The sequence below is a fragment of the Calonectris borealis genome, chromosome 1, assembly GCF_964195595.1.
Source record: "Calonectris borealis chromosome 1, bCalBor7.hap1.2, whole genome shotgun sequence".
Classification (NCBI taxonomy): Eukaryota; Metazoa; Chordata; class Aves; order Procellariiformes; family Procellariidae; genus Calonectris; species Calonectris borealis.
The window spans coordinates 92,845,752-92,869,453 of record NC_134312.1 but is presented as its reverse complement, the minus strand read 5'-3'; the positions used below and the strand labels follow the sequence as shown (position 1 = coordinate 92,869,453).

At 45.8% G+C, this 23,702-nt stretch overlaps 1 protein-coding gene across 2 annotated transcripts; it reads right to left on the bottom strand.

Annotated features, from left to right (window-relative positions):
- Positions 1-1,702: 1,702 nt before the first annotated feature.
- On the bottom strand, positions 1,703-23,695 carry CCDC191 (coiled-coil domain containing 191). Of its 2 annotated transcripts, XM_075166956.1 has the most exons (16): positions 23,523-23,695; positions 22,100-22,241; positions 20,141-20,272; positions 19,423-19,601; positions 18,718-18,932; positions 17,765-17,921; positions 15,667-15,857; positions 14,635-14,884; positions 12,819-13,279; positions 12,214-12,308; positions 10,654-10,736; positions 9,101-9,202; positions 7,497-7,640; positions 6,164-6,316; positions 5,629-5,783; positions 1,703-4,125 (listed from the first exon to the last, which is right to left on the bottom strand). In XM_075166956.1, the coding sequence occupies exons 1-16, from the start codon at positions 23,670-23,672 to the stop codon at positions 3,993-3,995; spliced, it is 2,742 nt and encodes a 913-aa protein (XP_075023057.1). In that variant the 5' UTR covers positions 23,673-23,695; the 3' UTR covers positions 1,703-3,992. The 2 variants fall into 2 exon arrangements, with proteins under 2 accessions (XP_075023057.1, XP_075023066.1); XM_075166965.1 differs by lacking the exons at positions 22,100-22,241; positions 23,523-23,695 and adding an exon at positions 23,289-23,505 and having other exon boundaries at positions 1,704-4,125.
- Between the last annotated feature and the right edge of the window lie 7 nt (positions 23,696-23,702).

Here is a 23,702-nt window from a genome sequence, read left to right as displayed (position 1 = left end):
CTGGAGCACAAGTCTCATGAGGAGTGGCTGAGGGAACTGGGACTGTTTAGTCTGGAGAAGAGGAGGCTGAGGGGAGACCTCATCGCGCTCTACAACTACCTGAAGGGAGGTTGTAGCGAGGTGGGGGTTGGTCTCTTCTCCCAGGTAACAAGCAATAGGACGAGAGGAAATGGCCTCAAGTTGCGCCAAGGGAGGTTTAGACTGGACATTAGGAGAAATTTTTTTACTGAAAGAGTGGTCAGGCCTTGGAAGAGGCTGCCCAGGGAAGTGGTTGAGTCGCCATCCCTGGAAGTATTTAAAAGACGTGTAGATGAGGAGCTTAGGGACAAGGTGTAGTGGGTATGGTGGTGGTGGCTTGACGGTTGGAGTCGATGACCTTAGAGGTCTTTTCCAACCTTAATGATTCTATGATTCTATGCTGTGGCTGGTGTCCATAACGCATAACAGGTCTGCAAAGATGTGAGCTGTGGATCAGACTGCAGTGGTTCATAGACCCTTCCCAGGCTAACCACTCTCCCCAGCGACAGTCTTGTTTGCCTGAGGGGAGCAAAGAAAATTGTTTAATACTTCAGGCATTGTTTCAAATCCAGTTTGAGCTGGGCCTGGGAGACTTTGAAGAGACTGGTGTACAGATTTACCGAGAAGAAGATATTTCTGTGGTCAAGGTTTTTGGGAAAGCGTGTAAGAACTCTGGAGGCAGGTGTCAGATAGGGATGGAGTCGGGGACAAGGGGAGTTTGCGATCGCAGGGTTCTGCGTTTGCTGAAACACAGCAATGAAAATGAAAATCCTCCCCCCTTTCCTGCGCAGCAGAAGGAAAGTCTGGCTGTGCAGCCACCTCCCTCTCTTGCTAAGAAAAGAAAGCAGCTAACAGGGAGGAGTGCGCCTGAGCTGTGAGAGTGTGGGCTGATGACCAGCATTAAGGCATTGACATCTGTATTTAACCAAGCACTGGAGGGATGCTCCGGCACAGCTGCAGGCTGAAGCTGTTTCCTGTCTGACAAGCTCTCTTGTGTGTCACCCTCCTGCTGGGAACTGCTTAATTTGCAAAACACGAACATCATGCCAGGGATTTTAGGGGTATCCTGTGAAGTCTCTCAACAGCATCATCAGGCACAGCCTTGCTTGTGCCAAGGAGGTATGAGTTGTTTCAGCTAGGTGTGGATTGAATGAGGAAGTCGAGGGGCTTCTCCATCTCCCCTTTGATTCTGACCAGGTTCAGTATGAATGTGCCTGATCTCTGAACATCATTGCTTTCCCTCAGCTGCATCCAGCTGAGGCTTCAGCTCCGTGCTAGCATGGAATTAGCACTAGGCAAGGCAAAGGGGTGTCAAAATACAGCTTCTCCTGGATCACCTTTTTGACTTCTTACTGCTTGGTGTGTCCAGCAGAAGAGCATCTTAATAGGAGAATCTTTGTCAAAGCTGCTAAGAATAGAAGAAAACTCCAGAAGGGAAGAGTATTAGAGACAAAGGCCAGTTTTCAAAAGTAAGTGTTGACTACTTCAGGTTCTGAGTGGGGGAAACTGTGCTCCACATAAGCAGCATTATTTTCATGCATGGTGAGTGGGAGCTGTGGACCTCGAGGACAAAATGTACAAGTGTGGCATTGCTGGGGGCAGAATCTGCAGTTCAGTAAACTGGATGCACCCCTGAGTAGCCAGTGGTTTGGGGCACCATTTTAGTGTGTGAGAGATGTAGATTCAACTCCTGCTCAGCCTGTTGCTAGGGTCAACGCCAGGCTGCATGTGGGCTCATTCACTCTACTGCTCCATATTCCTGCTACTCCCCTTGCAGCTGTGGTGTGTCCCATCTCCAGCTGCCTGTAATTCTGCCTTCTCTCTAGCTGAGAAAGCCCTTTGTCCTTGCCTCTCATCCTCTGGCTCACTATCCTTCTTATGCCATGAATCCAGATGGAGGGTGGGCTGCAGACTTTGCCTGCTGCGTTCACTGCCAAGGCCTGGTGAGGAGGAAGTCAGCTTAGGAAAAGGCCACCAGTAACCTTGGGAGTGTAAGGGCTGGTTCGGAGGTGTTCCAGGAGCTTGTTAGGCACTACATGGGAGAGGCTTCCAAGGGGAGAGAGCGTGCATTGCTGCTAAGAGAAAGTGCATTGCTGCTGCTGTGCTGACACACCTTGCTGCTACTAGCACCAAGCGTGGCTGCTGGCTGCATTGGGGCATTAGTTTGGTAGCTCAGCCCCCAGCTCTGCTCCTCCCTGCCTCTTTGGCTCAGTCCTCTGCAAAAGATGCTACCCTTCTGCAGTGCCCGTTCTTCCCCGCAAGACGAGTTATTCAGCCCTCTCTCAGCTTGTTGCTTCCTCTCACTGTCTACCCTTAACGCAGCCAGATGGTCTGTACTCGCCCACACTCCATGCAGGCACTGTCAACTCCCTGCGCTTGGATCATGCGCTCATCTGACCTGCTGGTGGTCAGGTCTGTAATCAGCCTTTGGGAGATGGTAAACATTTATGTGTTGTAGAGGATGGCTGTGGGAGGTAACCTGGGAGTGTCAGTCGTCTTCAGACCTGCACCGAGAGTCTGCTCAACAGCCTGGCTTATGTGGGCAGCGAGGCTCTCTGACCACATCCCTGTGAGCTCTCTGCGTGGACAAACTCCCGGTGCTAAAGCTCTGGAGCCTGCTGCTGCGCCTGGGCACCTGACCTGTCCTGTACCATTTCATCTGCAGTGCTCAGTGCTGGTCTAGGTCCCTGACCCTGGACTTCTGTCCAGTGCCATTCAGTCGGTTTCTAACACATTTGCACCGACAACTCAGTTGTGCTCATTTCAGTTTCAGGTTTATCGGAAACTTTCAATGCATATACAGGATTTAAAAATTACCTAATACAATGGATAACAGTAAACAGTCTTCTTCCTGGCGTTACCTAAGTGCTCCCTGTACTGCCAAATGCTTTTGGAGAGAACTTTGCCTATCTTGTTGTGAGGGGGAAGCAGTTCCAGATTCCTGCCTTATGCTGTTGCTAAGACAAGACATACTGTACCTTAACAGCATTACCCTATCTACACTATGCTGCAGGTTAAGGTTAAACAGTGATAAGAAACTTTCATTTTAATCATGTCAGCTTTTGTTTATGTAAAAACACAGTCTGCCATTTTCTTGGATTTATTGTTGTTTTGAAGTGCTGGATCAAATGAAAAGGCTCAGACAGACTTGCTTAAATCAGACAATGCATCCCTAAATACTACAGTTAACCAGCTTGGAAAATGTTTAAATGACAAGAAGATGGAGACTCATAAAATTGGAATCACTGCTTGCCATCAAAATCAAAGCACTGTGCTTGTGAGCTGGCCCGTGCTGCAAACTAGGCAGTTCCTTGAAAAAGAATCCAGGTTTTAGATTGTCCATATGTGATTCTGTGATCTGGACCATTAGCAAATATGATTTGCATAAATAGCTCCTCCCTTTCCTCCTCCTATCCAAACTTTCCTGGCCCAGTGAGCTAGAAACTGTTCTCTGGGTGGCCAAGTTCACAGTAGTGGTTAGGCGTCAGCTGACAGTCAGGTTTGTTCACTCTCTGATCAAGCTGTGTCACCCTACAGAGTACTGGCAACGGAAAAGCACCAGGTTACTGCTGAAGGAAAAATAGGTGCAGTTCAGTTCTGTGCTTCCTGTGATGGAGGAGGATTCGTGTCAGTGCTGCAGCTCTCCGTGTAGAAATGGTCTTGGCCTGAAACACACCCTGTGCTAGGCTTTGGTTACCTAGGCCTCACTGTCACCAGCCAAGACATCCCTACGGAGACTTCACATGAGGAGGACCTTGTGGGCAATAACCCCCTGAAGTGCAAAGCGAAACCATCAGATAAGTTTCCATATATGCTTAGTTTACAATAGCCGTGGCCCCAGGGAGCTTCCTTTGGCTGTAAGACCCTTTGCACTGGACAGGACTTCCCCTTGGATTTGTTTCAGTCAGTAGGAAGATAGCACAGAACAGAATCAATCTTTTTGTCCCCTTTCCCAGTCTCCTTTGACTCTTCTGTCATGTTTGGAAGTCGGGGAGAATTTCAGCCACTCTTCTGCGTAGCTGGTTTCTCCTTTCCTCTCTCTCTCTTTCCTTTTTCATCAGTAATGGGTACTGCCTCCATGCCTTGAATGCATTCCGCATGAGTCTCCTTAAAGAAATTGGGGACACAAGAACAAAGTGACGACATGCAGATGTGTGCATAACATAATCAAAAGATGTCTTCTGTTTGATGGGGGAACTCTCCTAAAATACTTGTAGGATTTGTCCTTTCTGCTGCTCGTCAGGGCTGTGACGTGTTAAACATCTGCATGCAGACTACTCCATTAATATGTCAATCATACCAGGGAAAAACAACACATTGCCCTTCTCTATTCCTCTCCCCCAAGAATTTTGCTCCTCCTTCTGACAGGATTCATTAGCTGGTGTTTGCTTAGCACTCTGAAAATGAAAGATGTTTCTTGAAGAATAAACAGGGTCTCTGAAAGCAGTTTCTTCAGGAAAAATGCAGGCTTGTTTGGTCCAGACCAACCACTTAGAACCGTGGGCAGCTGGGCTCCGATTCTTACCTGATTTTAATCACCCCACAGAAGGTGCCTTGCCCTGGGTTCCCATATGGGCAATAGGGAGCAACAGTCCTTTCTAAAGAATAGTTTGCTATGTCAAAGTCTGAACTGGCTTTTGCCAGTCAGTGGGGGAAGAGGTAATGAGGAACGACAGGTGATTATGCTCCTAATATGAGGTCATACGTAGAATAAATCTAGTCTCTTCCTGGATCCGAATTTTTCCTGGTTCCTCCAGTTTGCTGGCTTGTTGGGTTAAATCATGCACTGTTCTGATCTTACTGACATGGCAAGCTAGGACAGGTTCACTCTACCACATAAGAGGTGAATTTAAACTAATTCCTCCTCCAAGGTGCCGTGGATCCTGTTTGGGCTATGCACAGGTGCAGCCTATTCATGACTGCATGCATGCAAGCTGACGTGCTTTCATGGTGACGTTAGGTGAACATGCTTCTGTTTTCTGCTGAACTTTGACAATAGTTTTTGCCTCCTGTTAAAATGCACAGCTAATGCAGTTATGGGACAATGAGTGAACTGGGTGCAACCAGCTCAGTCATGATTGGTAGAACTGTTTGCTGTAGTTCTCGCTGCCAAGTCAGGCTGACGATGGCATAAATGGAAAGATTCCTTAAACAGGGTTTCTAGTTGATCAACTTTGGATTTGTGAACTAAATCCTGTGCTGTGGACAAAACAATACAGTGTAATTCCTGCACAATCATTTGGCTTGCTATAATTGTACTTAAAGATTTTCCTAAGGCAGCTTTTAGCAGAAGCTGCATGGCCAGATCTGCTAATCAGCTTAGAAAGTTTCAGCCACTTATCTGCTTTCACTGTATTCTCTTTCAGCAGATTTAAAAGTCTTGTGAAGGGTACCACTCAGTTTCCTTTTCCATGCTGCGTGGAAAATTCTTACCACAAACCTCTGCTGATGTTGTCTGTGCATATCACAGAAGCAAAATACCAACAGTAAAGAACCTGTTTCACATGTTCTCAGGGAGCAGATAATTGACCTGTCAAAAGTAGTCTCTAAAATAATCTATAGGGTATATTAAACCCAAGTAAAGAACTGCTGGCAAGGGAATGCACTTACTTGTCACTGTGTTCAGTAGCAATCTTCAGTTTCTCCCATAAGGTACTCTTTTCCTCCATGATTAGATCAAACCATGCCCAGAAGTACTTCCTCATGAGGCAGGCCGCATGGAGGGTACTTGCTCTCTCCTCCAAAGTGGAGAGATAATCCTTGTACTAGAGAAGAAGGACAGAGAAAGAGGTGAGAGTGGCTTCTTTCTCCCAACCCCCAGCTCAGTAAGCAGAAACAGAGCAGTGGTGAGACTGTGGCAGTGAAGGGTCATGGGGACAGGAGTGGAGGAAAATCAGCATGGAGCAGGGTGAGAGAGTGCAAAGGTGTAGGTGGGGAGCAGTACGTAGGAGAGTGTCCTGGGTGGAGGAGAATGATGGAGAGCTGAAAGATGGTCCCTGAAGAAGGGAATGATGTCACTGGAAGGGGGACAGTGTAACTCAACAAAGGTTGGGCTGCAGGTGTGTCAAGTGGCACTGCGGTGAGGAGAAAGCATGGCAGCAGCTAGCTGGCTTGGTATCATTTCTCCATTGTGGTGCAGGCAAACCTTTAGCCAGTTCCTGAAGCCCCATCTCAGCAACGTATGGGAATAGAAGTCCTCAGCCTGAGACACCTTCTCTGTGAAGCTCCCCTGGGTGTGCTGGAGCCAAGTCATCAGGCATTTCCTCTGCAGGCCCAAGCAATGGTGCCTTTGTGCCACCTAAGTAAAGACAGCAGAGATGCTGCTTACTTGCACTAGTGACTACATAAACATATAGCTACAGAAAACTGGGTACACTAGAAAACTACCTCAGCTTTTTGGGGCCCCCAAAATTCAGATGTCTGAACAGCTGGAATAACTTATGGGATGCGTTCCCCCAAAGAGGGGTCAGCATAAGGAACAAGACTAGTCTCTCTATCAGGCTACTGCTGCGTCACTTCTAGAGAATATCCTTTTGAATTCGATGCTCAGTTTAACCTATTGTGAATGCAGCAGAGGCATGGCCTGTAACAGTTTAGTCCAACCCCGTCCTTAACCAGTAGGGTGGACTTACGGAGCAGCTGCTATCCCTCTGTTTCTTTCCAGCTGGAGGAAATTTGGTGCATTTGGTCAAGTACTGTAAGTCGCTGCAGTTCCAGTGACTTAAATGGAAGCTTGCCAACTTAGCCCTGGGCTCTGGCTAAATCTTCAGGATACAGTTGAGTGTTATTAATCCACCCCTGGTACATGCCAATTCAGTCATGTACGGAAATGTTTCGTTAGCAATATTTATGTGTCAAGGTCTCAGAAGCTACCACTTGCTATTCTGCACTGAAGGTATGGCCAGGCTAGAACAGGTCGCTGGATTATCACCCGTGGTGTCCTACCTCTAGCAGTGGCCAACACTGCACCAGCAGGACAGCCCTAGTGATGGGTGGGGGTTAACTACTATGACTACAGTGGCTTGGTGATGTCTTACTGATTAGCTTTGTTGTGGAGCAAGAGAGCGGACAGGCTCATGTCATATAACTTCCATTTATTTTTTTGGCTGTATCATACTAAAATAACTCCCACTGTGTTACTGGCATCAAATCATGTGGCAGTACTGCACACAAGTGGAGGCTAACAAAAGGTGACTTCTCATTAGATTGAAATTAATTCTTTTCTCTGTCCTTTTGGTTCCTATTTAATCAGCTATAAATAAGGATGCCACCCTTGTGGGTTTTTGATGACCTTTCATGATTATTGTCAGATGGGCTGATATAAAGAACTAATATAGGGCAGGGCCTGCAGGGAGAATTTTTGCTTTTTCCATCTCTACCTGGCTTAAGAGCCTATTAAGGTTTCTGCTAAGTGCTGCATCCATTCTTTTTCCCTTCCTCCCATGGCACCAGTCCTTTCCTTTATCCTCAGCACTTACCACCAGGTTTTCCTTGGCTTGCTCCTTCAGCCTTTTCCATGGCACCATTCCCAGCTTTCTCAGCAGGACTTTCTCATAGTGATCTCTGGCCTTTTTCTGGAGCTGCTGCTCTTTCTCCAGCCTCCTTTGCTTCTCCAGCTCTTTCTACAATACAAAGAGCAGTAGTTTTAATTCACTCTGGATCAAGAGGATGTTAAGCAATGACAAGAGACTGTCATATTGGAGCTGGAAGTCCTGCATCATCTCTAGCAGTGCAGACCAGACCAGATATGACCCCATGTACTAGAACCTGTGGTAGAAAGCAGAGCAAACTGTGTTGAAAATCGTCATGGAAGATGATGGTATTTCTGGACATTTCCTTGGACTGTGTATCAGCATATGGCCTTCCCTCAGCACTGCAGTTTGGTGTTACTGTAGCAGACATATAATCTATGGCTACCAGCAGTGCTGACGTAGCAGGAACCTCCTTTTGATGGGCCTTCATCAATGTGGGGAGGGGTGCTTTCGTGAGCTGCTTTGGGCAGCTTTCTGTGTTTATAAAACTAGATTGAAAACCTGTCCAAAAATGATTGAGTTTACTCATGGACCCTACCACTTAATCTAGGCTAAATAGTAGGGGAGGGTTGTGGGTATTATGTATAACTGTTCAATATTACTTTTGACTGAGACTCAGGGATGAAGGTTAAACATCCTAAAACACTCAATCCAAGTAGAACAGTAGGTCAAATTCCTGTAGGATTTCAAATATGCTATTTGGGTTATTAGGACAGCTCATTTCCAAGTAACAATAATGAAGTGGGGCTATTCCTAGGCTAGCTCCAAGGAGAGGATGCTTCTATTCTTCAGGTGGAAAGTTGCCCTTGATATATCTGTCAGGCTTGTTTACTTTCAAGTCGTGCGTTTGTGACTGGTATCATTGTGAATGAGGGGGGGGGATACAAGTGGAAAGAGCAGCCTGAAAGTAGGCCAAACATAGAATCATAGAACAGCCCAGGTTGGAAGGGACCTCAAAAGATCATCTGGTCCAATCTTTTGTGGGAAAGAGAGCCTAGAGGAGGTTATCTAGCACCCTGTCCAATTGCATCTTGAAAACCTCCAGTGATGGGGACTCTACCACGTCCCTGGGGAGGTTGTGCCAGTGAATGATTGTTCTCGCTTTAAAAAATGTATTTCTTATATCGAGATGAAACCTCTCCCAGCGCAACTGGTACCCGTTGTCACTAGTCTTCTCCATGTGGCTCCTTGTGAAGAGAGTGCCCTGGTCCTCTTTATAGCAGGCCTTTAAGTACTGGAAACATGCTGCCACTGTGGGGGCTTATGTGGCTATACCTCAGCAGTGAACGTCCACCAGCTGGGACCTCTAGTCCTGCCGATGAGACAGAGACAGTGTATACTTCATAGTGCATTCAGTCTAGAGCCCTTCCCCTAACATTGCCAAAAAGGGGGAAGGTGGTGATACAGTGGGTGCTGTGCTGTGGAACTCTGCTCTACTAATCAAGACCTTCAGTTCACATTACTCTGGCTGCTGACTGAGTGCGAGTGGTAATGGCTCTTCTTCCCTATCCCTGCTAAAGGAGGGGGAAACAGGGGAGGTGTTTGGTCACCAGCTTCTGCTGCCTTCTCTCCTCCCGTCGTTTCTCCTGCTGAGCTTCCTTTTCCTCAGCCTCCTTCCTCTGTCGTGCTTCCTCTTCAGCCTTCAGCTGGGCCTTGAAATGGAGAAAATGGAGGAAGGTAAAATTTAACTTGGCACATGTGACCTTTTCAGAGCATATAGACCGCTAAGCTTCCCCAGTATTCCTCTAGTATTGACCAGCACCTGAAACTTCAGAAGGAAGCAGACTTTGTCACATACTAGACATGATCTGTGCTGGACAATGAACTGTGGAAGGGAGAGGAAGGAGGGACTCTTCTTTCTACTACCTATATATATTTCTTTCTACTACTTATATATATATCTTTCTACTACCTATATATATATCTCTATCTTTCTACTATCTATCTCTCTCTCTATATATATATTTCTTTGCACTAAGATATAGTATTTGCCCACTCTTCCCCTATAAAATTTAAACCATACACCAAGTTATTTATTGAGAACCTGATTGCTGAAGTTCTGGGCTCCTGGGCTCTACTCTGAAGTTTTACTTCTACATGCAAAGCATCATTACAGGTACCCAAACATTTCTTTCTCCAAACACTGAAGATCAAAGAGGTTGTTTTACTTCAGTACTAGTCATACTTGGCACAATATCCTTCTCTGAATGTTTATCTACTCCCCTTGCAGACCCCACTCTGCTTTTGCTTTCCAAAGCTTTTGCTTTTGGTGTATGCATCAAAGGCCTAAAACCCACACCAACTGTAATGCATGATTACTATGACTGTGCTTCCTGATCTCTAAGATCATGGCAACTGCAGCTGAGGAAACCTAACCTGATACTTGTCTGTCCACTCTATGGTTGAAGTGTTCTCTAAGGCTCGTTTCAGTCTCCTGGGTTGGAGAAGGAAAAAATGCTGGTTGTTTTAGGACCCCAGTTCTGAGCTTTCTAATCCTACTGCAGCTTACTGTCAATGTTTTCAGCAACAGCTCAACGCCCTGAAGCTAAGAAGGCTCCTCTGTTGGATGTGTATCACAGAATTTGTATATTAACTGTGCAAATATTGTCAGTATCTTCTCTCTTCAGCAGAGAGTTGCTAAAAGATGCAGGATTTTTACCAGGTCAGACTGCACATCCTCAAGCTGCACGTGACCAGACAGGAAAGGCAGTAGAGGGGAAACCCACCATTGCCAGCTCCAGTCAAGTGGATCTCTGCATGCACTTCCACCCTTCCCATCCTTGGCAAGTTCAAGTCATGGTCATGAGGTAGATGTGAAAGAGGTGGTTGGGGGGTGGTAAGGGAGGCTGCTTCTAGAATTGCAACTGTACCAACATGAAGTGTCTGCCTGTGATATGGCAGGGCTAGTGGGGGGTCACTGAATGCAAATGCAGCAGTAACTACTTCTTTTGATGTGTGCCGGACATCTGCTTTCTCACAAGCTATAAAACTCCAGTTTTGGATAAAGGGCCTTTTCTTGGTCCCTGACTCTGGGGTTAAAACAGCATTTCTTGAAACTGGAATGGTGTGAAAGAGACTTCATTTCATTTTCCACTTTCCTTACCAATTTCTCCTCTTCTCTTCGTTGTTTGGCTTCTTCTAGTTTCCTCCTCCGTTCTGCCCGCTGAGTTGCTCTCTCCTCCATAGCTACAGAAACAGAAGACATAAGGCTTGTGGAAATGAGCTACAGGATAATGACAGAAGTTTGGTGACAAGGATGACCACTTCACTCTACTGCCAGGCCCCCGTTGACCTGGCAATGCCAGCACAAAGGGACTTCGTTTCTGCTGCCTCTCACGGCTGGCAGTGTCATGAACAAGGAACCCATAAACATTTATAAGACGATTCAGGACTATCCCAATTAGATTCACTCCACCCTCCTTGGTTGACAGTCACAGCCATGAGGCTCAATTATGAAAGGAGCTGTGTCCAGAGGTTTTACCCCTGTCTTCCCTGATTGAGGGATGAGGCTCAGGGCACCTGATTTAGCAGCAATTGCTGTGAGGTCTCCAGTAAGCTCCAGTTGCTTATTTAAAGAGCGACTTCATGACGGAAAGCATCCCTGCCATAGTGACACACAGGTACTTGGTCCTGCTAGTGAGAAACTACTGCTTAATGCTTTTTTTGGGAGATAAATTGCAATGCGGTGATCTTGCTGGCTATCAGTTACAGTGCTGATATGACCACCAGAACATGCAGTGGAGTTGAGAACCTGTGCTTGCTTCTTCTGAAGTCGCAAACAAAGCACAGGCTGGAGCAATCGATAACTGGGGGGCATCTAAGTGTTTTGACCAATAGTTTCCTCTATTTGACCAATAGTTTCTTTCCTCCTCTCAGGCAGAATTCAGGCAAATCGGAGTGAGTGATGGCTTGGACTAGCCGAACACAGTCAGTTAATGAAAGGCAACTACTAATGCCCAGCTATTATGGCCAAAAAGCTCTGGTGCCCCCGTAACTGTTAAAACATCACAGTGATCATATTCCAGTCTTTCACACAGACTGTGACCACCCCCCCAGTTGATATGGAAGAACATGACCCAGGGATATAACAGAACTTGATCTTAATTTACTGCATGAAAAGGCTGTGCTTCATGTTTAACGTGTATATGCTGTTCCAGTGTGGCCAGAGAAGGGGAGATATCTCACAGAAGGCATGGATCTGTAGCTCCTTCCCCAGCCTAGCTGTTGTCTCACAAAACCTTGGGTAGGCACTTAATTTCCTTAGAAATGTCAATACCTCTGTCAAAGTTAGATGAAAATGACTGGTCACTTAAGTGTTACTTGGATGTGCAGTGAAGGGAATAAGATTGACAGCAAATCCCTGTTAGAGCTTCTCTGAGTCTTGTCACACCAGAAACAATCACAAGTGTTAGGAGTAACCTCTACCACAGTGTACTAAGCATGGACTTGAGGGGCTTGCAGCAGCCCAGGTTTTACAGATGCCTGACTTGCGCATGAAAACAGGTCACCCCCTCACAGCGCTGGTCAGGCTGGGAAAGAGATTGCTGAGTTTTACTTGCATGCCGTCATCAACCAGCAAGGCTGAGGTGAAGAAAGAGAGAAGTTTCCAGACAAGCTGTTGAGAAAAGTGGTCTGGAATGGTCTTTGCTATCTAGAACAATACCTTTCAGTATGGGATGAGCTGAGGTCAGCTGGCTGGAGGGCCTTCTGCCTTGCATCACTGCCCTTGTGTTTTCTGGCCCATGAGAAACAGGCGGACTATGAAAGGAAAGAGTAAAGAAATTCATCAATGAATGTGGTCAAATGACGTCTCACACCTATCACTTATGGTTGAGAAACAGGCCTTTTAGTTTCTATTTTCCATTGTGCTGCATTTTCATTCCGAATCCCTGATACACCTTTTTTCTGCTTGAAATGGGATTAATGATGCTTCCTTGCAAAGGAGCTGAGTACCCAGGGCTGCTGCATGTTTTGAAATACTGAGGATGACGCTCTCTTTCTTCCTAATTAAATAAATCCCTGCTGCTATTATGTGTGACACTCTAGTATTGCTGTTTCTAAGTGGATCCTGTATGGATCACGTGGTGTCGAGACATTGGAAAAAGGGAGGACAGAGAACTGTAGCCAGCCTGATACTGCCCTTGAGGCTAAGTCACAGGTGAAAGGAAGAGCAGATAGCGCTAGCATGACTGAAGTGTGCCCGGCAAACTCTGGCTCAGCTTGAGTAGAAATGAGACATGCTGAGCCTGCTTTATCAAGGGGATATACCTCAAATGGGTTGTATTCTTGCATCTGGATTGTTTTTCCCTCTTTGGATTTTCCTCCCTGGTTTGTGAAGCAGAGTTGTTAAGGGGCTGGGTTACAGCCATGGCTTGTGCTGCCTCTTCTTTAGCTCTGCTCAGCCTCTGATTTTCCTGCAGTTCAAGGATCAGCTCTTGCTGTTTCTGAAGCTGCTGCCTCTGTTCCTCAATCAGACGTTGCTGGAAGGCATGACGGTGCTCAAAACGACTACCATAAGCGGGAGCTGTCTTTGGACCAGGTGCCTGAAACTGGGGGAGAGTGGCTATTTGACCCCTGTACACAGCCTGGTCCTGAGGGGCTGCATGTTTTAGGGTAATCTTCCAGGCAAACTTGGGTTTTCTGTAGGAATGAGATGTGCTAGCAGCATCCCAACAAGCGTGTTCTCTGGTCTGGTCAGGTTCTTTCTGTATGAGGCAAGTTTCAGTTGGCTAGGAAAAAAAAAAAATAGAAATTAGGAAAATTTGGCATTGATTAAAACCAAGCACTCTTCTGCCCTGGCTAAATAATAAGTGTTTCTTTAGTGTAAATCTAGTGAGATGCCTGAGAAGTAGGGTAATCTCAGCTATGCAATCTTTATCCAGTTCCTAGACAGGGCAGAGGGGCCCTCTTATGCACAAAATGGGAGGCTGTGGGAAAGAACTGTGAAGGAGCTGTGTGCCATTTCACTGGGAGGAAGAAATTCTGATCAGGCAAGAGCTCTGGCAGGAATATATCCTGATTATTTTGTTAGGGAGCACAGCTCGAAACAGCTCATTTCCCAGGGGTCAGCTCATCTCTCAGGGATCAGCACACTCCCTTTTGGACTGTGTTGTCCCCACCCAGCGCTCAGACGGAGAATAAAGGAAAAAGCAGTTGTTGAAGTGATCTACACAGCTGATCTACTGGACAATCCCTTTTCAGAGGGAAGAGAAGTCTACAAGGTGCTGCTTTCTCATGCCTGCTCTCCTGCTTTGATAAATATTACCATGAAACTGGTGCACAGTGGGAAATGAGGCTGCACCTTTTCTGACACACGGTCTTTCTCTGAAGAGGCATCAGATGTAAGGTCTGCTTTCCGATTCCTAGGTCAAACCCCAAATTCAGTCCCGTCCTTTCAGCACAAATTCTACCAGTGCATCAGAAGAAAAATACAGGCCTACTAGGATGATATAAGCACCGTAGGAAATCAACTTTTGCTGACACTTAAGCAAACGAAAAGCTTGACCTGTAATATGTGTGTGTGAGCTCTCATGCTGGGATTGGGACACTGCTGTGGTACAGGTTTTATAGACAGAAAGGAAGGACAGGCTCTGACCTGACAAATGACAATTTAAGGAAGCAACCTCTGATTCTCCTCTCCTGCCTCGTGATGCGCATTATCTTGACACAGCCAGTGACACTTTTTCTCCCCATGCTTAAAAGCCAGAGAGCTGCACTGGCATAACAAAATCTCTTCTTATGCAGTCAAGTTATTCTTTTTCAGTCTAAGCAGGCATCAAAGAGGTAAGTAACCTCTCAGCAAAAGTGAGCTGGGGGTGGGACGCTCATTGTGACTCATAGTATGAAGGGTTGTTCTCTGGCAGCATTAGAGATTATTTATTTTTAAAACTCATCCATTGTCCTTTATGTTTGCCTTTGATTTTTAGACTTCCCTCCTGAACAGTTGCAGGCAGGTATTTGGGGCTCACCCTGGGAAAGAAGCCTTCCTCTGGGACAATGTACTCTTTGTTTCAGATTGCACAAAAGAAGTACTTTGTACGAGTACTGAGATGCCAATAGACAAAACTACAAGGGAAGGATTTACCTTGTCTTTCTGCAAATCTTGATGATGGTTTACTTCTGTTGTCCCAGGCTTGTTAACCTCCAGTGGCCTGTCCAGACCACCCTTCCCCAGTGACACTGCCTCCAGCAGCTGTGCCATCTTTTTCTTCGTCTCCTCCCTCTTGATCTGCAGCTCTCGCTTTTCTGTCTCTGCTTGGCTCCAGCGCTGCCACGCCACAAAGCAGCAGTGCAAAAGGCGTCGCTGGTTATGCTCCGCAGACAGTTGTTTTTTCCTGAATGAGAAAGCACTTGTGTTAATGATAGGAGCGAGGCTTCTGCCCAGGCCTGCCTGAAACAATTGCATCAAGTACAACAGTCCAGACCATGGCACGAGGCCCCATAACTTCCCGAGTCTTTTTGTCACTTAACACTGAAGGCCCTCCAAAGCTGTACGGAGTTTCTCCAAGGAGGAGTAGGAGGGCAGAAAGGATGCCCATTATTTTGAAGTAAGTTTCCTAGTTCACATTTTGCAATTTTCTGTGTCATCTTGCGCTGTAGGATAGGTGCAAAAGAGGTATCCTGTTCCCTTGCCAGCTGCACAGGGGGAAGCAGCAGTGCTTTACCACACAGCCTGCCAGACACCTGCAAGAGCGAAATTTTCTCTGGCTGATAGGGAATTCATCCAACAGCCTCCTTCATGAAAGGCACTGGCCAAAATGATCTCTGCTTGCTCTACTACTACTGAAATAGGAAATAACTATATTAATCAGGAGTAAATATGGCACATCATATTCTCTGGGGTCCAGAGCAGGCCAGAGTGAGATTTCCAGGAAAGATACCTACAGAGAGAGTGAGATGCAGGCTTGTTGGAAAGTGATAAAGCTCTTGTTTATCTCTGTCCTCCTTTTCATCTGTGCCACAACGCCTCTGGCAAACTGCAGGCAATGTAGCAGTTTTCTCAAAAAACTAGTTTTCCTCCTGCTGGCTAACTGGCAAGCCCCTTTTACATTCCCTGATCACTGCACTGCCCAAGTACTGCTGCAGTAGGAGGAATTCCACAGTGTAGAGTCACTACCTGTTTTGGTCTTGGAGATGAACTTCCAACTGCTGTGTCTCCTGCTCTACTTTCTGGGCCCAAGTATAGTTTCTCCAGGCTCGCAGGGCCTTCAGTTGGCATTTCCAGTCAGCAAGGGCTCTGGCTTTTCCCATTTTAATTCTGTGCTCCAGAATGACTTTCAGCCAAGCAGAGAAATGTCGTTGCATGCACTACATGGGAGAGTTTCAGAAAACCAATGAGCAAGATACAGCCCGTCACACAAATGCTGATCCTTTCCACCTTCCCCTTATCTGATTTTCCTTTTTGAGATTCTTTTTAGAATCCCCACTTCCCACAATTATCTTGAGGGTAAAAAAAATAACACAGAGCATGTGCAGGTCTTCTACAAAAAGCAGAAAGGGACTAGCAAGATAACATCATGGGGCTCTACGCTTTTGATTGATTGAAACATACTTAGTTCACCAAGTATAGAGGAATAAAATGGGTGAGGAACATAGAATTTCTAGAGATAGGAAAGATGTTTCAAAATCTAGAAAACGTCTAAGATGCTACAGGTAAGAACGCTTCTGTGGAGAACAGTTCACAAATATCTCCATGGACCACTTGTTTTTTTTTTAAACTTAGACAAAAATCAAGACGCTTCCTAGCGTGAATTTATGACACGACCTAAGCTCACCCTTAGCTCACCCTCAGTAGGAAGCCAAACCTTTCCCCTATTGTGTAATTAGACTTGCTGCCTCTCGGAGTGATTTACATTGTACAGAACAGCAATTTGCTATCTAATCTACTCCATAATTCTAGCCCTGTCACTGCAGACACTGTTCGTTTTGATCTTCCAAGTGGGTCAACTCACAGGACTCAGCTGTTCCCCTTTTGCCATAATGCCTTGTTTTAATTGCATTCCTCTCACTCACTGAAATCTCCAAATGGAGACTTACAAAAAGGACAAAATGTCAATGCATTAGCTATTTCTTTCTGCTTAAGGAAAATAATCAAAATGTCACTATTGCTTAGCTCAGCTAAGCCGTGGCTTCTCACGTTTTGCCAGCCCTAAATTGTTCTGTGGTTTCATTCAGGCTTATCTTCATAGCTTAGATTTTGCTGGAGAGAGGTTGTGAACTGCTCAACAGTAGCTGCCAAACTCAAATCCAGCAGACAGGCAGATGAAGTGAGCCATGGGGAGAATCACCATAAAAGCTATGGGATTCTTCTATAAAAATAATTCTAGATGTAGATAAATAGACATTAACGATGATGACTGCTCTATTAATTAAAAACATTACGTGATGGATGGCATTCATACCTGCACTCAGGGAAATTTATTCCCTTTGCTGAGACTGCCCATATAAAATTATTCAGTACAAAACGATCGCTCTTTAATTGCAAGTATTTGATACAATTAGGTGTTTAACCCAGAGCTGGCCATGGTATCAGAATAATGAGGGTAAAAGAAAGAGGTTCCTACTAGGAATTATTAAAGTCTGCACGTTTGCCTCAGAAGAGCTGTTGCAATATCACAGAATATCCTACTGCACCCAGTGGGAGTGGATCCTTGAGGAATCCTGTTACTGTGGATGTGCTGGCATACTTCAACTCTTGGAGACCCAGCTCAAAATTCATCCCAGGCTTCAGCAGTTCTCTCCTCTTTCCTTTCCTTGCTCCTGCACCAGGGTCTGCAAGGCAATCTTTAAAATATCTTCCCATACACACAATAAGGGCTTCTCAGGCCCTTTTGTGCCACTTCCTCCCTTTTACTTCCTTCCTCAAGGGAAAATAAATCTTGCTCCGCTGCCTCCTCTGTACATCTGCCTATTTCTCAGTCGCAGAAGCCTTTATGTTCGCAACTGTCCTGACAGCCACATCTTTTCCACAGTTCTAAGTGAAACCTCCCACTGAGTACGCTTGAGGCACAGACACACTGCAGATGGCGGCTCGGGATTTCTTGCTCCTAGTCTTACAAGATACTTTTTGCCCTGCTCTTCTACTTTCCTGGTATCAGGAGGAGGGCTTGGAAGAAGTAAAAAATTCTGATAACCAGGACTTTTTACTTCAGTTTTGCAAATGGTAGCTGAGGGCAGGTAGCTCAGAGTCTCAGATAAAGAAGGGTGATGCTCACTCTCTGCTTATTGGTGTGAATCCTGCGCAGCAGCTCCTGAGCCTTTTTCTGTTTCTCCTCTCCTTGCTCTTCTTTCTTCAGGACCAGGGGTGGTGACACAGTAATAGATACCTCCTGCACTGACAGCTTCTGACTTTTTTCTTGTCTCTTCCCCTCCCTGGAAAGTGAACAAATGTACAGATCTAATAATACAACAAGGAAAGTTCTGTAGCACAGATTTCACTCTCTTTTTGGCCAATCCTAAGAGAATCACCTCTACAGCTTAGAACGTTGCTGATTATTTAACTCAGCCTTCTCAGAAAATAGCCTCTGTCATGGATTGGGGTCCCAGAGATTAAACAGTCTGGAGCATTTCCAAAATATAGCAGGCAGAAGAAAATATTTAGATTTCAGTAAAGCACTTGCATGAGAAGATTTAGGATCTCAGGGTTGCCTAAGTAAATAAATGGCATCCCTACAAGTCACATCTCTGTGACAATCCAAGCTCAGCAGAAGCAAAAATTATGTCTCTGCAGAATTTTCAGCCAAGAATGCTCTTTATTCTCTCATAGCAGAGGAAGTATTGTAAGTGCTAGACTTTCAACACAGAGTATTCTTTTTTTTTTGTATACTGGCTTTCATGCTGCATTAGACGCTAACAAGGCTGGATGTGGCCACAGAGTTGATGGAGAGAATGCACGGTGGTGCAAACACACACTCCTATTTTGTGATTCAGTGTACATACTGGTAATGGCTGAGGGGAGGCTAACAGTATCTTTAGCCCATCTTCCCACTACTGATAAACTCTGCCATTGACATTGGTAACAAAGGAATAAAAGGTTTTGGGAGAGTTCAGAGACAGAGGATAGCAGATGTTTCCTTTGGGACCACCACTCCTCTTACATTTAGCAAAAGGAACTGATAAGAGATGTGTTCTTCATATGTTTTTTTCCATGCCCTCCTCTCCCTCTTACGTTCTCCATGCTTCTGCCATGGTGTGCCTCCTCTCAGCCATTTCCTTTCGCAGCTTCACCATTTCCCTCTGGATCTCCTCCTCGGCCTTCAAGGCCTTCCTTCTGTCCTCCTCCTGTGCTTGGAGCTTGGCCTCAGACAGAACTGATTTCTTCAGGGACTTTTCTTGTCTCTGAAGCTCTATTGCCTTCTGACGCCTCATTCGGTTTTCTTTCACCTGGAAGGAGGAAAGCAGATGCCAAAGGCTGAAGAATTTGAGGTTCATTGTACACTGACAGGGTGGGTCACGATCCACCTCTTACATGAAGCAAGCAACCCTATCTGTAGTGGCACTGAGCGGACTATGTCTGCTCTCAGACCAGCAAAAAACTCCATTCAAGAGAGTGAGGTTAAACCAGTATTACTTAATGGTAGCAAACTCAGAACTGACTGCCATAGCAGCTTTTCCTGTCAGTCTTCAGAAAGGGGGAAAACCTGAACAGATGTAGTTAAAGTCGACTGTGCAAGCTACTGTGAATGGCCAATGTGCGTGCGGAAATGCAGTAACGTTTCAGCTAAACTCTGGAAGGGTATCTTCGGGTATTTGCCTCCGAGTCAGAGATTATTGAAGGCTGGGAAAGAACACTGGGGAAGTATCACTGAGCATTTACTCTAATCCTATAATCCTCCATCTTATTCCCTTTAACTGTGCTGCCTTGACTGCTCACCTGCTTGTGTCTGAGCTCCATGATTATTCGTGGATCTGCAAGTTTTTGTTTTTCCTTGATGCCTTCAAGTCTAAGGTCTTCCACTATCCCACAGTTCACAACTTCACTCTGCAAAAGATGCTGTAGGTATTCTTGGACAGAAGAACTTTCCAATTCATGTTCCAGATAGCTGCACAAGTCTGAAATGAAGAATTCAAATTATCTCAGGCTAGTCTGAAATGAATAAACCCCTCCATCTCAGATCACAAAGCCTAACGTAATTAAAGGGATCACTTTGCCAGACTGTGAATGCATTTCTGATGAAAGCGGACACACTGACTGCACTCCATTTATCCCCAAAGAGTCTTAATCAGTCTCCCATTGAACACACTAGAGCAGTACCAACATTTCATCCATTTTTTACTGCCTTGCCTCTGAGCATTTCAAATGGCTGTATAAATTTGACAGCCTCACAAATACCCATACACAAAAGAAATAAAATTTCTCTTTTACAAAGGGAGACATCGAATGTTTATGAGGTGCATTTGTGCAGCCCTACAGCAAGCTGCTGCAAGAGCCGGGGGAGAAAAATCACCACTTCTAATCTCGTTCCTACTGAGCCCACTACCCTGGCCTCAAAGCAACTTTTACCTCTCAGTCTGACAAGCCATGAGGCCTGGCTCCCTTCCCCAGCACATCCTCAGAAAGGAAGCCAGGAACTGCTTTGTTGTGCTCTTACCGTCAAACCGCTTATACTTCAGAGGGGCTGCAGAAGGCTTTTCCAGGAGGACAGAGCCAACTTCCTCTTCTCCATCGCTCATCAGCTCCAGTTGTAGTTTGGACTTCATCCAGTTACTGAGCAGCTCTTGGGCTATCATGAGGAAAGAGACTGATGACTTCACTTGCTTAAAAAAATATATGGGTAATTGTAAACTAGCAAGACTCTGTCTCTGGGATAGTTATATCACATGCCGGGAAGGCTGTCTAAAATGACTGAAAGCTAATCTGCAACAGAAAATGGAATAAGGCTAATAGTTCTGCTCTCATCTTCTTGATCTATAAAAGAACAGGAAGAGAAGGTGGCAAACTTTTTCCTTGTCACATATATCACAAATGAATTCTTCTCCACCCCATTTTTCCTACAAGATTCTGTGGACATTTAGGTCACTTGTGTTATTATTACAGCATTTATCAAGGAGACGGAATTCACGTGAGGTAGTTCATAACGCAGCTTTCATATGTTTTATCACTGCACTTGCAGATACTTAGATATTTTCCACATGTACAGCCAAGGTTGTCATAAGTTAAATACAAAGAGAACCACTGTTTGGACAAATGTTTGCTTCATGTGTACAGGTTAATCTTTGCAAGTATGACAGCTCCAGGTAGTACTCAGAATTGGTGCGTCTAGATCACGAATCTGTCAGGTGGCAAGCTTCACCAGGGACTACCTGTACTCAGAATTAAGACTGCAACTACAGGAATGCACCCATGATGGATTTGGTACTCCTCAGTGAGCTCAAATGCCTAATGAACAACTGGGTATAAAGTCCTTCCGTGGACTTTATTTGCATCTCCACTCTTCTGTGGAAAAACACAAAAATTCCTTTTTCAGAGTTCCTACTCAAAAGCAAGGACAGCTAACGTGGCTGCTGCCTCAACAAACCACCTGGCCTCGCTGCATAGTTGGCCAAGCTGTTCCTGAAGCAGAACGCAGGGCTGTAAACTGCAAGACATCAGGACCAGCCCCACAAGAAGCTGAGCCATCCATGCGATGAGGATGGGCAAAGAGCAGGGATCTCAGCAGCCACTGCAGTGCAAGTCATCCCCTGTAAAGGCACACAGCCGACAGACAGGAGGAAGCAGCTGCTCCAAATCTCTAGTTCTAACACAAAATGAAGATGCTCCCATTGAGTGCTGGTACTTCTAAGGCAATAAAGCCTTTTTAAAACTTCCTTAAAAAGGGATGGGTTTTTTGAAGAAAATGTAAATCTAATGTTTATTGTCCTTCAAATCACTTTTGTTCTCTTTTACAATCTCTCAGGCCAGCTCAGGAACAAGGAAATATATCTCATAACAGAAAGAAGAGAGAAAAACAGCTTATCACTTGGGGAAGGGTTACTTTTTTGACTGGGAAATGTGAGCTCCTCATAACTGGAGTAAAAGAGTCCTTGCACTTCTCTTATCGACACCTTTCTTTGCAAAGTGGACTATGTATGTGTAGTTAATACCATTAAGTGTTCTAATAATGGATTCCAGATAAAAGGCTTTCAGTTGAGCTAGGAACAGTCCTGAGGGATTGGCAGCTATAAAAAGCAGAGAAGGGCAAACAAAAATAATAAAGAAACATGAGGAAAGCAAGCAACTTTTCCACCAATTGCAAAGACAGCTCCTTTTGAGCCACTGTGGTGTATAATGCATTCAGACAGTGCACTGTAAGCGAGGCAGTATTCATCCTCATCTTGACCTGAAATCTCTAGGAGACAGTTTATCCTTCTCTTAAGTATGCTAATTAAGATCTGCCTTGAACTCCAGCAATTGATTCTTCTTATGCCTTTCTCCATTAGATGAAAGAGATCTTACTATGAACAGTTTCTTATGGTCTCAAGCTTTGCAAGAGCCTATTCAGATCAGAACAGGTGCCGGATCAAGAACAGTTCATTTTAGGCAGCTTGTGGCAAGCAGTATTTTAGCTCACCTTCCTCACAGGCCTCATCATGATCTTGCAGCTGTTCCACGGTTTCCAGACTTGTCACAGGACCACAAGGCCCCTGTGGATACCTTGACTTTTGAAGGGAAAAAGCTTCAGAGACAGCATACTCAGAGGCTTGGTCCACTCTCTTTAAATTAAAGAAAGGAAAACATTTCTAAGGATTGCTGGACATCAATTTTTAAACTTCCTATATCCAGGTTTCTCCTCCAGAGACAGCAAACATCAGTGGGAATGTAACACAAGACAGCATGGCTGTTATAAGAAATAGATTTATTTTGAAAACACTCAGTTTCTCCGACCGCTCACTTGACTGGAGAAATTGGACTTAGAAATCATTAAGTAATAAGCATTCATTTGGCAATTAGTGCCAATCATAGTGATTGGAGAACACGTAGGGAGAATGCAAACACCCAGCCCTTGGGGGCTGGATGGAGACTTGCTGAGCTATGTCTATGAAATTTGGTATCAGCATTTTGTCATAACCAAGCTGGCCACTGTGAAAATAATCCAAGCGATTTTCTGTCCCATATTCATCTCTCCGAGGTGTAAATGGTCCTGACGTGTCACTGTGTTTTCACATGTAACACCTGTACTCCAGACAGCCCACGTTTCTGCAGAACTTCCTCCCTTTGTGCTAGGGCGACCAGAGCAAGCTGCTGCCAGAGGCCTAGGAGGCTGCATGAGGAGGCAGATGCACACTCCCACCTGCCATAAGAAGCAGGCTGAGGGTGGGAGCATGGGGGTGCCCAAGGAAGCAAAACAAAGGGAAGTTCATCCTGGAATTCATTTTCCTTAGTCTCAGGTGGTTGTAGATGCAGGAGATGGTGCTTTGGGGTAAATCTCTTGTATTACTTGCCCATACATACAACCTGCAGTACTGCTCAACAGCAAGTTTTTGTGCGTGACCCATGAGTTTTATGCGTAGTAACAAGGTGCCTTACTCTTGAATGAGTTACTGTGCAAGTTACTTCACCTTGATCCAGTGTTCCAAGTCAAACTTTGACTGGAAATAAGATTAAAAAAAAAACAAAACAAAACCAGTGTTTCAACCACCTGCCTCTTTTTTTGAACCAGAGTTTCACACTGCCATGTTCAGCGCCATTCACTCGAGTGCAGCGCGGACTTCCCATCTGCTGGCAAATCAAACGGCCGTTGCTGCAGCCCTCCCACAGACCTGGGAAACCTCTTTTCTGAGCCTGACCCTGCTTTTAAAAGCAGTCGGGATCCCACGGGGCCGTCTCGCGTGTGCACAACCCACGCAGCAGCTGCCGTTTCAGTTGGGGGCGTGAGGGCCGCGCGCGGCCCCTCACCGACAGGGTGCGCCCTGATTGGACAGGGCCCTGCAGGGCGCCCCCTCGCGCTCTCCGCGCCGCCCCCCGCCGTCCCGCGGCCCGGCAGGCCCCGTTACCTTCGGTCTGGCCCCGGCAGTGACGCGCCGCCAGCGGTACAGCTGGGGCCTGTGCCCCGGGAAGGCCACGGCCACGCCGGGTACCCCCGCGAGCCGCCCGCCCCTCTCAGAGAAGCCCACAGCGCACTGCGCCGGGAGCGGCTTCGCCATGGCAACGCCGCTCCCCCTCGGCGGGTGGCG